Source organism: Pundamilia nyererei, unplaced genomic scaffold, assembly GCF_000239375.1.
Source record: "Pundamilia nyererei isolate P.nyererei 1_Seehausen unplaced genomic scaffold, PunNye1.0 scaffold00012, whole genome shotgun sequence".
NCBI lineage: Eukaryota > Metazoa > Chordata > Actinopteri > Cichliformes > Cichlidae > Pundamilia > Pundamilia nyererei.
In genome coordinates this window covers 2,582,502-2,596,984 of record NW_005187413.1, presented here as the reverse complement: position 1 = coordinate 2,596,984, position 14,483 = coordinate 2,582,502, and the positions used below count along the sequence as shown (strand labels likewise).

Sequence of the window (14,483 nt, the reverse complement as noted above, 5' to 3'; positions counted from 1 at the left end):
AGATGGACATAGCCACTGTGACATCACCCATTTGTTAGTTGATGCTTTTGAAACTAGGCATTGCAGATGAGGTGTGGATGTAACTAAAATGCTCGTAGGATAGTGACATGTCACACCCGCCTTAAAAAACTTGATCCTTTTTTCTTTTTTTTTTTGGACTCTGGTGACCATAAACATGCAGTCTTCAGTTTCAATTATGTTTTTAATTACTTACGGTTGGTGCTCAACAGGACTTTTAGACATTTTTACATTTAGTTCTACTTAAAATACTTGAAGCTTTTACTTGCCCTAAAGAAGATTCTTTATTAACAGGTTGCTAACAAGACGACAGAAGCTGTCGGGGAACCTTAAGTCTAATTGAGCCAAACACAGGAGCTCAGTGGCCACGCCCCTAAAGTCATGTAACTGTAGTGTAGTCTGTTTTGAGTTTAACAGTAAAATTAGTGAATTTTACTCGTCTTTCCCACAGAGCCTGTTATCTGCAATAATCAAAACCCGAGCTGTAGCAATGCCAGCTTCTGTATTGATCAACTGTGTTAGTTTCACCTCTCAGACCTGGATGTCCATCTTTTACATACAACTCATCTCTGCTGAGGTTGGTGGTTGAGTTTCATTGTGGGTTACGTTGGGAGCTGTTTTTGGAACAAGACGGCAGAATGAGGTGACTTATATCATCCTGTGGCCTCAGTTTATTTTTGCTGTGTTTTTCGTTCGTTCCTCACAAGTCCATGAGTTCAAGTAAAAAATCTGTCCCTTTTCTCTGAGGGAGGCTGTTAGATTTCACAGCCTGATGGGAAAATTTATCAAATTTTAGTGGCTAAAACTTCAAATATGAGGTTTTCTCTAAGAGACGCAAAAGTTAATTCAAACAGACAGCACTGAAACGCCTCCTCCAAACGGGAAGTCTTTCTCCTGCTGCTCACTGGCTGAGTTTCTTGGTGAATTGCGTTACATGAGGAACGTATTTTAATGTTTTTAAATGCACTTTTTTTTATAAGAATGACATGGTATCTGACAACTGTTGAGTTTTCCCATTTTTTTCCTGCAGAGAAGTGAGGAACAAATGTTTCTTTATTTTCTGCTGCCTAAGAAGCTGTGTTTCTGTGTGATTTTCATTGTGCTGATGTATTTTTTTAATTTCTTTTAAATATAATTAAATGTTTGGAAACCTGTGGTTTATACTGACTTTCATTTCTTTTATGCATAGTTAGTTAAAACATGCTGACACCAGTTCATTCTGGTCAGATTCATTTTTGTTCTGGTTTGGTTCCCTGGTTCTGAGACAGTTTCACATGAGATAAGTGTATGTACAGTAATCCCTGTGAGCCAGAAGCTCAGGCTGGAGAGCACTGTGAAGAGTTTCAGGCAGTAACAGTGAGGGGATATCTCTAATAATATGTGTCATCTCCAACACACAGCCCTTCTTCTAGTTGAATCCAAACTGACTGACACTGCGCCAGAAGAGTTGTCTGTGAGTCTTGGTTAACGTATTTAAACAGTGTGTAAACACATGAAGCATTCAGGACTTTGGCAGCTTGAGGTCTTCATGATAAATAATATCAACATCACTGTGGCTTCATCCACCTGTTACACTATGTTTGGAATTACTGACACCAGTGACTGGGAGCAGCAACTGCGTGATTTTCGCAGGCAGAAAAAGCGCCACAGCAGCACCGTGCAAGAGGAAAGGGAAAAAGATATCAGTCAGAAACTTTGGAAAACCTCAACATTAATGCCGACTGTTAGCACTGCATTCAGAGCACAAAGTTTTATATAACGTTTATTATTTTAATACAAAAAAATCTGATATAAAAAAGAAAACATAAAAAATGCTTTAAGTTAAAACCGGTCCACTCCAGAGTCTCTCCCTACATAAAATTTAACACAAACAGCTCAGAGTGTAACAACCAAAACACTCTGTACAAACTAAACTTTTTTACAGGATATAAACATCGTCCACAGGTATGAGGCAGTCTGTTTGTCAGCCTCCGGTACAGGTTACTCTGCAGTGCCATTTTCCACAAAAACAAAACATCTTCACAACAAAACAAAAACTTTACTTATTAAACGTTCCCAGAGTGTGAAACTGGTGCGTTCAGGGAATCTGGGAAAATGGGACTACCACTCAGAGTAATAAGAGTCACACTTAAGGTCCAGATGATACTGATTTAAATGAGACCCTTCATTCAGTCAGAACCTGCCCTGTATCCACATCAGTACTGAATTCTTCTGTGACTGAGGTACACCAATTGCTGTGCTTGTTTTTATCTCTCGATCATGTCCAAAAACTGAGAAAGGGCTTCATCTTTCAGTGTTTTTCAAACAGACAGACATATTTGGTGCTGTGAGGTTTTTGGAGGCTGCAGAACTTCAGTAAGAGACAGAAAATAGTTGAGGACAACATTTTTTGATCTGATCTCAGACTGCCAGCCATCAGAGACAAATGTCTTGAGACATTTCAGTCACTCTTAGGTGCATAAAACAACTACAGGAGGGCTTGACAGTCAATATTTTTATGTGAGAAATAACATTTTCGATGTTTTAAATGAAAAACATCAGAAACTTGATTTAAAAGAAAACAACTTATTGCTGATTCACACATTCACATATCTCCTGGGGTTTAAGAACAGCCCTGCAGGAGTACAGGTTGAAAAAGTTTGTGTTTATAAGTTTGAATACTGTACAAAGACCTGCAGCACTGATATAAAATTAGTGTGCGGCATTTTCAAGACACGGTCTTGCACATAAAAAGAGGTGATGAGCCCTGACTGACAGAAACATGCAGATTCTTTGACCTCCTGGGATGATTCAGGATCAGAAGCAGACTATACAAACCATCTGAAGCTTGCATACTTTAAGACTCTACTCTACTCTACTCCACTTTTGAACCACAAACAACATGAATTTTTTTGTGGTGCAATAAGCTGGCTAAAACGATGATCTTTTTTGTTTTGTTGTTGGAAACAGAGCGTGGACACCTGTCAGAGTTTGGCCTGTTCAGACTCCAGGCTGTTAGTTTTCTGGGGTCATAGTTTAATCTGCTGGTTGTCTACGTCCCATTAAAGCCTCCTCGCTGCCCCCCTCTGTACCTGAAGCCGCCCGGACCTGCAGGGCTGTGGTACCCTCCCAGCAGTGAAGGACCCGTGAAGTCCATAGCTGCCTGCTGGAAACCCCAGACCAGGGGGACAGCACCTACAGGGCCTAAACCTCCAGGCCACAGGGGTGGCTGCCCCAGGAGGCCCCTGATTCCTCCCAGGGCATTCAGGGGCCCCAGCATGGGGGCCCGGTGAAAAGGCTGTCCGTGGACTCGAGGTAGGTGGGGGTGAAGGAGACCAATGCCCCGCTGGCTGGGCGGTTGGTACTGCAGGTGTGTAGCACCCTGCTGCTGCTCGCTCACATGTTGCTGAGGGTGCTGGATTTGTAGTTGGGGCAGAGCAGGATGTGAGACACTCTCGTGGTTTGTGACCGAGGTGATGTTTCCAGGTACCTCACTGTTGCCCGGTGGTGCTGCCTCTTCTGTTATTGGCTGTTCATAGCTGGCTTTTGTTTCACTACAGAAAGAGAAGCAGAAGAAGAGACTGAGCAGGAACCGGACTGTCAGAGGTTGAAAACTGAAATCAGCACAGCTTTTATGGATGCATGTCAGCATCACATGGAAACCTCTGGGCCACAAAATGAAGTGTACACAGAAGTGCCAGAAAGTGCAGTTGCACTAAGGGCCACTTGCGGCTCTAAAGGTAAGTCGAAAAATTCTGTTTGTATTTTATATGAATACTCGAACAGTGTTAATATTGCAGTCATATTACAAACTGGCCTGTAAAAAAAGAGCAGGACTCAAACCAGCGTGTTATGTTACCTTGTTCTGTCCTCGCCCTCTGCTGGACAGGTGGTGCAGGGCGGTGCACTACTTTCGTCTGCTTTGGAAAACGCAGGCTCTCCATGTTGATCTGCTTCGCCGTGTGTCTGATTGCTCAGCGCTGTCACTACAGCTGCGTTCTGATTGCTCGGAAAGGCTGGCGTGCCATTATTGCCAGTAGCCTGGTTTCCTGCCTGTGAGCCCACCACTCGCACTGGAGTGCTGCCTCTCTGATCTTCAGCCTCTCTCCCTGCACTTCCTCCTCTCCTCCATCCCTCTGTACCAGGCTCCACCTTGTCCTCTCTCCTGCTGCTCAGCTCTGGCTGCAGTACCGAGTGAATTGAGTCCAGTGTGGCTGCCACGGCTTTCCTGCCTGGAGTAAGCTGTACTGCGTCAGGAGGACCTCCCTGACCCAAAGGAGAGGAGGGACTGTGTAGGAAGCCTTTCACAGGGTTAATGCTCAACTCTGCCTGGGACTCCAACTGCTGCTGCTGCTGCTGAAGCTGTTGCAGCTGCGCCTGACGCTCTGCCCGCAGTTGTAAGATGGCCTGTCGAAGAACCTCACAGTCAGCGTCCGAGTGGCGAGGGACCCCGTCCTTACAGGAGGCGTCAGGGACGAGCTGGTCAGAGGGGTGAGGGACAGAGGTTGGGAAGCCGGAGCTGGGCTGTGGAAGCTGCTGTGGTTGGGTGATAGAGGAGAGCGAGTGGTTGTGCTCTGGAAAGATGGACAGGGAGCATTCAGGACCCGAGACACAGTCACTATGACTCAGCTGACCCCCGACACCTGAGCAGAGAGGAGTACTCCCATCAGAATGGATGACAGGGCTGCATTTAAAGTTAAATGAATGCATGTTATCTCTAAAACATGACTTTAAAACATGACTCTGAAGAGAAGGAGCCGGAAGGAGAGAAGGAGTGTCAGTATAGGAGTAAAGTAGGAGAAACAGAAAAGATGGAGAGATGGTAGAGCAGACATTTCAAACCTTTGGCACCTTTGGGAGACAACATGTCATCTATGATTGGCTGCTTTGCCTTGATGTCATGACAACCAACTATTTGGGAGAAGTTGTGCAGAATTTCATCGATATTGGCAACAATGATGCCCCCGCTGGAGTAGGCCGTGAACTTCTCATTATGATGCTCTGAATAAAATAAAATAAAATAAAAAGAATGATGAGATTATTTTCTCATGTTAATCACATGACATATTAACTTAACAGTCAGCTGAGCCGCTGTACATGCAGTCATACTGTGCACAGAACATGAAGATTTGTCATTCATAACTAATTGAAGCCAAAATCATGAACAACATGAAAATTTGATTAACCACCCACCAATCAAATGATCAAATGTTTATTGGTGGAATTTATCATCCTATAAATGCACTTCAGGCACACCGCTCCTATGGTTTTAAGTCAAGTGAAATAGGAAAGGCAAAAAGTAAAAGCTTATGCAGTTCAGTTGGGTTTAGTTTGCAATCAGGTAACCAGTCACCAGTATTAATCAGGTGCCCTGAGAGTCACGCCTGCTCACATATACGTACCTGTGAGGAAGATCGTGTGTCGGTACTGCGTGTATCGTCCCTGCAGTTCGATTAGACAGTCCAGGTCAGGCGACTGACGGTTCATCATGTCGCAGTGATGATAAGGGAGGAACTCCACGATCTGCCGCTTCTGATAAGCTGACAGCAAATCCAGCAGGCTGGCTGCTTCTCTCCTGAATCTGATGATCAAACATACACAAATCATCCACGTTCAGCCAGCAGAAGGATGTAGATGCTTCTTCAAACATCTTACTGTTGGAACAGAGCTGCCCCCCTGCACATAAACGGAGAACGTGTAGAGCGAGTGGAGCCCTTCAAATTCCTTGACGTCCAAAACTCTGCAGACCTCTCCTGGTCAGCTAACACCACGCCCCTAATCAAGAAGACCCAGCAGTAGCTACACTTCCTAAGGGTGCTCAGGAAGAAGCAACTAAACGCCCTGCTGCTGGTGACCTTCTACAGATCCACCATCGACAGCCTGCTGACCTATGCAGTGACAGTGTGGCACACCAGCTGCACGGAGGAAGACAAGAAGGGACTGCAGAGGGTGGTAGATACAGCACAAAAAAATCATCGGCTGTCCCCTGCCCTCGTCTGCCATCTAACACTCCCGTTGTCTCAGCAGGGCCAGAAACATCTTGAAGGACACTACCCACCCCGGCTACCATCTTTTCAACCTACTGCCCTCTGGCAGGCGCTTCAGATCCATACGGGCCAGAACAAACAGACTCAGGAATAGCTTCTTCCCCAAAGCTATCACCATACTCAACTCATCAATTCTCTGCCTGTCTGTCTCTGTACTATACTGTACCAGTACTGTACTGTGTATTTATATTTATATATTTAAATTAAGTGTATAGTTAAATTATTGTATAGTTCTTATAATGTGTTAAAGCACATGTGCACTTTTATAAAGCTGTTTTAATCTCATTATACTATGTATTTTGTTACCATTCAACCACACCTCTCCAGTCAGAATGTATTCCAGCTTGGAATACTGAATAGTGTGACATTTTATCCACAAGGTCACCAATGACCTGTTTACAGTTAAGGTTAGTTTCACATGTATTCTTTTAATTCCTTTAAAGTTTTTAAAGTAAAAGTTTATATATCCTGCTAGAATTATATAGCAGTTAATCTGTAAAGCCTAAACTAATTTAAAATAAACTTGTTTTGAAATGTGACACCTATAGTTTCTAAAATGGCTAAAGGCTGTTCATTACACAGTGAGAAGCAGATCTACTACCTGGCTTGTTCTTTTAATTTTTTGTGCGTTTTGCAGTGAATCTTCCACCTCCAAACATTCTCTAGAGAACTGTGCTGTTCCAGGAACATCAGCAGTGCCGCCAGTCGTTCTGTAGAAAAGCATTTCATTAATTAACACTCCAGTTTTATAAGTAATGCATTTGTTTTGATTGACAGAAAAGATAAAATCTGTTTTTATCTTTGTGAAAAACAAAATTTTCTCCATGTGTAGATGTGATTTTTTCCCACTACATTTACATACATACATTTACATGGCTGCTTTCTGATTCTCTGACCTACCGTGAGTGATGCAGTCTGGACTGAGGACCAGCTCGTCTGATACGATGCAGCCTCCGGCTACAAACAGCTCATTGTAGCTGTTGTTCCTGATGTCATCCAGCGTATCGATTCCCACAAACACCACAGCGGAGTGTCGCTTCAGAGACACCAGCCCTGGGATCTGACAGCAACACAAACACATAAACAAAGCTGCTGTATGTGTGTTTTCAATGTGGGCTTCTCATGACTCAATAATTACAGCAAAACATCGGTCAAGCATGAAAAACTCAATTCCTCACAGCAGTGGCACATAAAAAGTGCAGCCGCTGACAGCTAAGTACTGCAGGAACCTCTGCAGCATACTGCACATACATATTAAAATCAAAAATATGTGGAAAACCTGTCATTGGTATTTGTACTAATCTTTGTCCTATAGTTAGCGCCTGCCACAGAGAAGGCAGAAAGCACAACAGACATTGTTTGTTTGCAGTGTTACATTTAAAAGTGCACACAAGTGTTGTGTTAGAGCATTTAAGCTCTAAGTGCGCTGGTCTTTCCTGTCCAGGCCATCAAGTCAGCACATAATTGATGCATAATGCCAGCGTGATCACACGAGCCTCTGCATTGGTTTTACTCCTTCTACTTTGCAGTATAAAAGTACATATACATATATATACACATACATATATATATTCCAAAATTTATTCCAACAGGGTTGGACTCGGCACTTTTGCACATAAATCTGGTATACATGTCGTTATTGTGTCATGTTGATGTCACGTTGTCAGTATTGTGCAAACAGCAAAGAAATAATCGGAGCCCTACTACCTTCTATGTGTACACAACCTGCTCAATAAAAACTGATTCTGGTTCTGTGTGATCAAAGGGGTGCTTGTACAGGTCTGTTAACTCCTGGTTAAATAAAGGTTAATAATGAAGAGCTACACAAATGGACAAATCTCACAGAAACTTTATACAGCTAGTGAGCAACAACATTACATTTGACCTCTGCAAGGTCAAATAACGTTAAACTTATTTTTAAAACTCTGGGATTATAGTTTGCATCCAAAGATCACATTTGAACTCTGACCTCAGGTTTACATTTCACATATGCCTTTCTTTTAAGCTGACCCCAGAATGCATTACATCTTTAGAGAAAGAGAAAGAGCTGCTGAGGTCATTTGAAATATACAGTAGTATAATATTATATAATAAGCTTAAGTTACTCATGTCCAATTATTTACAAATCAATACCCTTTTTTAATGTTTGTGTCGTGTCATGTTACCCTTACTGCACTACAAACTTCTTAAAGTACATTTAGAAAGAACAAAGATGACAAAATCAGTACATAAAATATAATCCCATTCCCTTAAAGGTAAACTCACAGCCCAAACCACTTGCGCTTCAAACATGTTGACACTGCTGGAAATATTCTGCGTAGGAGGTAGGACACATGAGACTTCTTACTGCACGGGACTACTAGACCCTTTATTTGCACTGTACTAAGAAGCTGCAGGTTCACTCACATGCAGCAGTGCCTGGTGTCTTAAAAAAAACGAGGCCTGGAGAGCTTGAGTGAAAACAGCTGATGTCTACAGTACACTACAGTAAGCTCCACTTAACCACAACCGGCGCAGTCATCATCAGACAAAACGTGTGGATTAAAGCAGAGTCCATCAAGACTTTACAGCTGTTAACTACCTTGTGTACATGTCCAGCTATGTCCTTGTTCTTAATGATGACCAGGAGCCTGTTGTCAGGGTCTTCTTGGCTCAGAAAGGTGATCGGATTCTGCTCCACGTTACCCTGCTTCAGCAGGAGTTCCTACAACATAACGTCACACACAAAACATAAACACAAATAAAATAACTCTTCACTTTAACCAGAGATTATACACATTTATACCAACAAAGAAAATTGGTCAACTCATCGTACGCAGCAGCAGCAACAGCTTTGTGTTTAGCTCCTTTAGCATTAATATAACTGGCACTACCTCTTTCTAAGGCTGCCACGATTAGTCGACTAGTCACGATTACGTCGACTATCAAAATCATCGACGACTGGTTTAATAGTCGACGTGTCCTTTGAAGCTTTGTAAGATCACAAAAGACGCAGGAATAAGTAGCAGGATTTAAGAGTGTAATAACGGACTGAAACAGAAGATGGCAGCACTGCATGTACAAGGATGCCAGCTGCCGTTAAACCCCGAAGAAGAAGAAACTGTCCCAGAATTCATAGCGCGGCCCAGCTCAGTTTTCAACAATGGCGGCAACTAGTTAGTTTTAATATTACTCTTATTATTCTTTCTGGGTCACAAAATAAACGTTTAACATATTTTCAGGCGAGAATGTAGCTGTGTAAACCTCAAATATCTGCTCAGTTTATCAAGACACCACATATTTTCAAAAGCGCTCCGACGTTTTCGGAGACGTCTGTTACCCACTAGCTCGATAGCTAGCCGGGAGCGAGGCTAACTAGAGCCTTGAGAACACCGGACTCTGGCAAATCGTTTTCAAACGTCTTTCGCTACTCAGGTTAAACTTGATATCTAAGTCACTTAGATAACTTAAAAATGTTATTGTTTGGCCTTTTGTAGTATTTTATTTGTTCCTGAGTAAATCGGTTTGGCTGAGATTAAAGTTATAGTTTTTACACAGCTGAATAGTCAGGCAGACAGCTGATCGTCAGAAGTGTGAGATGCTGGAGAATTTACTCCGGTGTCCTGTTATATTTTAGATAGCAAGGAGTTTATTAAACTTCACCGAAACAATCTGCAAATTTCACTAAAATGTAATATACTATCATCTTGTCTTTATTTTTAGTTAGCACCTTAAACACTTAAAGCTGTAAGCTAATGATAGTTATATAAGAGCAGATGCTGCTGGTGCAATGGATGATTAGTCGACTAATCGCAAAAGTAATCTGTGACTAGTCGACTATCAGAATAATCGTTTGTGGCAGCCCTACCTCTTTCATATTTGACATGTTAAACAGTCTCTATTTGCGATTTTCTTGAGATCATCTTGTCAAAGTAGTCAAGCTGTTTATTTATAAATAAGTAAAGGAAATCCAAATTTAAAAACAGTTTTAAAAAAAAACAAACATTCTGGGGACTTTCCTTTGGCTCTTCGTGTAGTGTGAACTGAGCTGCCCATGAGGCTACCTTTATATCTTTGGTGACCTTGTCTCCTGGTTCAGTGCAGTGGATGTAGAACTGCAGGGAGTTTTTCTTGACTTCTTTGATGATCTCCACCAGGCTGTTGAACACATCTGGCTGCAACTGGCTGATCAGGGAGCTCAGGTCTGTGGCAGGGGGTGCGGTCCCCACACTGGGCTTGGCGACAGGTACAGAGCTCGGGCTGGATGCCGGTTTAGAGGGATTGGAAGCTTCTCCCAAAGGGTCAGAAGTGCCGCCTAGCCCCGGCAGAGTCACAACAATGTTTTTAGCTGGAAGAACACCCCCACTGTCAGCAGCAGCAGTACATAGCACAGTCCTCGTGGTGCTGTTTTCCTGTGTTTGGCTGACATCTTGAGTGATTGTCCTGCTGATTTCTACAGTTTCATTCTGCTGCGGTGTCCACTGGGAATGTGGTGATGTGCTAGGTGGAGGGCAGAGGACAGAAGTGTTTGCAGGCTCATAGATCAAACCAGATGAGGGGGTAGGAATTGATAAAGAAACATGAGAACTTGTGGGATTCCTGTAGGTTGTGCTGTCTGGCAGCCACGCTTCATTTCCTCTGGAGAGCGCTAGGCTTTGACTGACTGTGGTGCCAGAGTCAGCAGCTGTCCACTCATCACAGGAAGCAGACCCCTCGTCATCTCTGCCTGTAGTATTAGCTGCTCGAACGCTGGCCACAAAAGCACTGACTGTATTCGCTAAAGTGGAGTCAGGGTTAGTCCCACTGAGTTCGGGCTTGCGCTCTCGCCAGCCATCATCAAACTCTGTTATCATGCTGTTAATGCCGTCCTTTAGTGAGTCCACGTAGTCCTGCACGGAAGGGCAGGGGTTGTAGAAGGACACATACTGTGAAAACTGAGACACGGAGGCGTAGGACATTGTGTGTTGAGGTGTAGGTGTTGCTGTGATTAAAGTCGAGTGAGGATACTGAGGTAAGTTATAGTGGGTGCTCTCCTCCTGCAGGAGCAGCTGAATCTCAGAGGAGAAGTCACCAAGATGTCTGTCCACAATGCTGTTAATATCTGTGCAAGCAGAGGCTGAGGAGGGAGAACCACCTACCAGCTCCTTCACATTTCCCTTTTTACAATCCATCTCTTGGATCTCCAAATCTTGTTCATGATCATCAGTCGCTTTTATCTCTCGTTTCTGCACCTTTTCACCTGCCTGACTTTCTTTTTCCTTCACCAAAGCTTCTACCGCTTCTTCTTTCACTTTAACCATTCCTCTTTCTGTTGCTTCCTTCACTCGCTCAGTGGATGGTGACGAGATCCTTCTCTCTGGAGATGGAGGAATAGATGGACGGATGGCTGCTGAAACACATGGCTCTTCAGTCTTCTTTTCTTTACCCTGAGGTTTCTCCCCTTTGTCACTGGATGCTGCTGCAGGAGAAGACAGTGTTAGACTGGAGACAAATTCTATTAACTGTACACGAAGGTCAGCCCATTTAAAAACAAGCATATATTACAAGAGGGAAGGATTACAGGAGTAGAACCAATGAGGATCGTGTGATTGCACTGGCACTATACATCAGTCGACTGCTGACGTAAAATATAATAAAGTTTAAAAAAAAAAAAAAAGTCTCACCTTACACTTACAAACTGTGATCTTCATACTATGAAAATCTACTATACTATAAAATCAATACAGGAATACTAAATATCAATATTTGAATTAATAAATGAAAATAAATAAATAAATACATGGAAATACTCAGGGAATAGGTCTCTACTAACAAGGCTCATCTCCTGCACACTTAGCCACATATGTAAAACGCAGTTAGCCATAAGTTCAGGGGCAGGGGAACATGGCAGCTTCCACAAACTGGCGCCCGTTCCTATGTATTTCTGATATATTAAATATAAGTTTAGAGTTAAGAATCCATCAGTTTGATGGAGGATGTAATTACACTATTCTAGATACAATATCCTTTTTTCTGTCTTAATACCTTTTGAGGGCAGGCGCATCAGTAGCCTATAATAGTCATATTTTAAATGAACGGTATGGATCGCAGACTGTGAGAGGGACTTTGTCTTTAGTTTGCAGTAGGTATCTGAAGCCTTTAACACATCTGAAATGCTCAGGTTCCTGTTCAGATCTGGAATTTTAAATGTCAGAAGTGCTCAGAAACACGGGTAAAAATAAAATCGTACTTCATACTGCAAAAATAGTAAATTTTTCATAGCTTCCTCAAATATATTAAAGCTGTTAAATAAATAAATGAATCAGTCACAATGATTTACAACCCATAATTTAAAGGTGCAACATAAAATGGAAAAATAAACTTGGATTAAATTTTAAATTTGCAGTTGGCGGTCAAGACTGCAGTTGGCATTAAAGTCCAGAATTCACTGATACATTAAGCAAGATGCTCTCAGGTTGCGTGATGTTACCTGCAAACTCCCTGGAGGCCATGGAGGTTAACAACTCCTCGTTAGCACTTTTGTGGTTCTTATTAAGTAGGCTGAGCTCATTAGGCTGGGAGAATGTGTGGGGCGGAGGGCTGGCCTCCAGGGAAGGAGAAGGTGGGGAACTGGGCTGAGGAGATGGGCACTGTGTGGGAGATTGGGGAGGGCTGGGCTCTGGAGATGGGCACTGAGACGGGGAAGGTGGGGGACTGGGATCTGGAGAAGGACATTGCGAGGGTGAAGGAGGAGGACTGGGGTCAGGTGAGGGGCACTGGGAGGGGGATGGAGGCAGGCTGGCCTCAGGGGATGGGCACAGGGAGGGGGAGGGAGGAGATCTGGGCTCAGGAGACAAGGTGGGGCTCTGCCTGGGAGGGTTGGTTGTTGTGGTGATGCTTGTAGCCATGGTGAGGTGCAGGAAACGAGGATCGTGAGGGATGTTCCTGTCTCCCAGGGCGTACCTCTCTGAATTCAGACCTGCAGACGGAAAACACCAACATTTAGTTTTCAGTCTGATTAGTTCTCCAACTCTGTGATCTGCAATCTAAACTACAGGCTGCTGTATTCATCCTAACTGTACCTGGACACGGTTTTAGCACAAAAACCTTTATTCCTATGATGGATGTTAGTAAACAACGTGGCCCCTTATCTTTTTATTGTTCATACATTTTTTTGTTTTTTGAGTTTTATTTTGACTTTAATTTATTCTTCATATTAAAATCTACAGTATTTAAATGTGTGGTATGACTGCTGATTGTTTTTTTTTTAATTATTGTAAAATGCACACGGTCTGTTTTAGAGTACAGATGTCTGACTGAGCAGACAGACACACCTGTTATGGGGATGAGGACCCACGGGATCTCATATTCCTCATCGTCATCTTCATCAAACTCCATTTTTTTCCCCAACTCTCTTCTTCCTCCTCGAGCTGCTGCTCCGTGGTGATTCATCTCCCCGCTGTGCGAGCTGGGACTGAATCCCTCCAAACTACTGACGCTACCTGCCGTCTGCTCCTACAAACACAGGAAAACACACTTTGTAATCTCACCTGCTCGATCTCAAATGGTTTTGTTTTATGACACTTTCCGGAAGAAGCTTATCCAGAGTGGGAGCTTTATTTAGAAGTAATACAAATAGAAGCAGCTTTGTAGCCGGTAAATATGCAAGTACTTATATATTTATAAGACAATAATACAACATTGGTTTGGGGATAAAATATTAAAAGATAATTATACTAATATTCATAAGAGGGATAGGTAATGTTAATTTCCAGCTGCTTACTTTCATTATTTAAGTGTAAACATTAAATAACTTTGATAAAGCCGTCTGTTAGGTTCGGTGAGTCAGACTTTTTCCACCTGGGTGCCTAAAACAACAGATCAGTGTTGGGAGCTGCTGATGAGAAGCCTTATAACAACAATTTTCCAATCAGTAATTCTTGATTTCTGCTGCAACATTTGGTGTAAACAACATGAAAGGATCACTGGTGTAACTGCATGGAGGATAGCTCTTGGCACACTTTGTGACTCTCAGGAGTGACTGAGCATTGTTTAAACGTTGGTAACCGCCTTCCTGAGTATTGCTGCTGACCATGTCCATCCCTGTATGACCTCAGACAACCAATCTGCTGATGGCTGGTTCCAGCAGGATAACACACCATGTCATAAAGCTCAAATCATCTAAAACTCCTTTCCTGAACATGACATCTCTATTCAAATGGCCTCCATAGTCACCAGATTCAATGGACCATTTTTGTAAAGTGTTGGAATAGGAAATTCACTTTGTGGATGTCAATGTGGACAAAATCGCTGAGGAATGTTTCCAGCACCTTGTTGAATCGATTCCATGAAGAATTAAGCTGTTCTGAAGGACACCCGGTAGAAAGCAGGCAAGAAGATGACTAATACATTGAAATAATACATAACAACCTATGTGATTGCACTGGTATCATCTTCCTTATCTCTTGTTGGTCTTAAGAT

General features: G+C 42.8%; 1 protein-coding gene across 3 annotated transcripts in view; it reads right to left on the bottom strand.

Moving 5' to 3' along the window:
• Positions 1-1,759: 1,759 nt before the first annotated feature.
• tasora (transcription activation suppressor a) overlaps positions 1,760-14,483 on the bottom strand; it is a 28,205-nt gene continuing 15,481 nt past the window's right edge. The window contains exons 19-28 of one of the 3 annotated variants that reach the window (XM_005724427.1): positions 13,337-13,517; positions 12,493-12,981; positions 10,088-11,481; positions 8,626-8,748; positions 6,945-7,104; positions 6,646-6,754; positions 5,400-5,578; positions 4,840-4,998; positions 3,857-4,640; positions 1,760-3,551 (exon numbers count right to left, since the gene is read on the bottom strand). In XM_005724427.1, the coding sequence (XP_005724484.1) occupies positions 3,050-3,551; positions 3,857-4,640; positions 4,840-4,998; positions 5,400-5,578; positions 6,646-6,754; positions 6,945-7,104; positions 8,626-8,748; positions 10,088-11,481; positions 12,493-12,981; positions 13,337-13,517 (4,080 nt within the window). In that variant the 3' untranslated portion in view covers positions 1,760-3,049. The remainder of the gene's footprint in view (positions 3,552-3,856; positions 4,641-4,839; positions 4,999-5,399; positions 5,579-6,645; positions 6,755-6,944; positions 7,105-8,625; positions 8,749-10,087; positions 11,482-12,492; positions 12,982-13,336; positions 13,518-14,483) is intronic. The other 2 variants (XM_005724429.1, XM_005724428.1) reach the window with 2 other exon arrangements.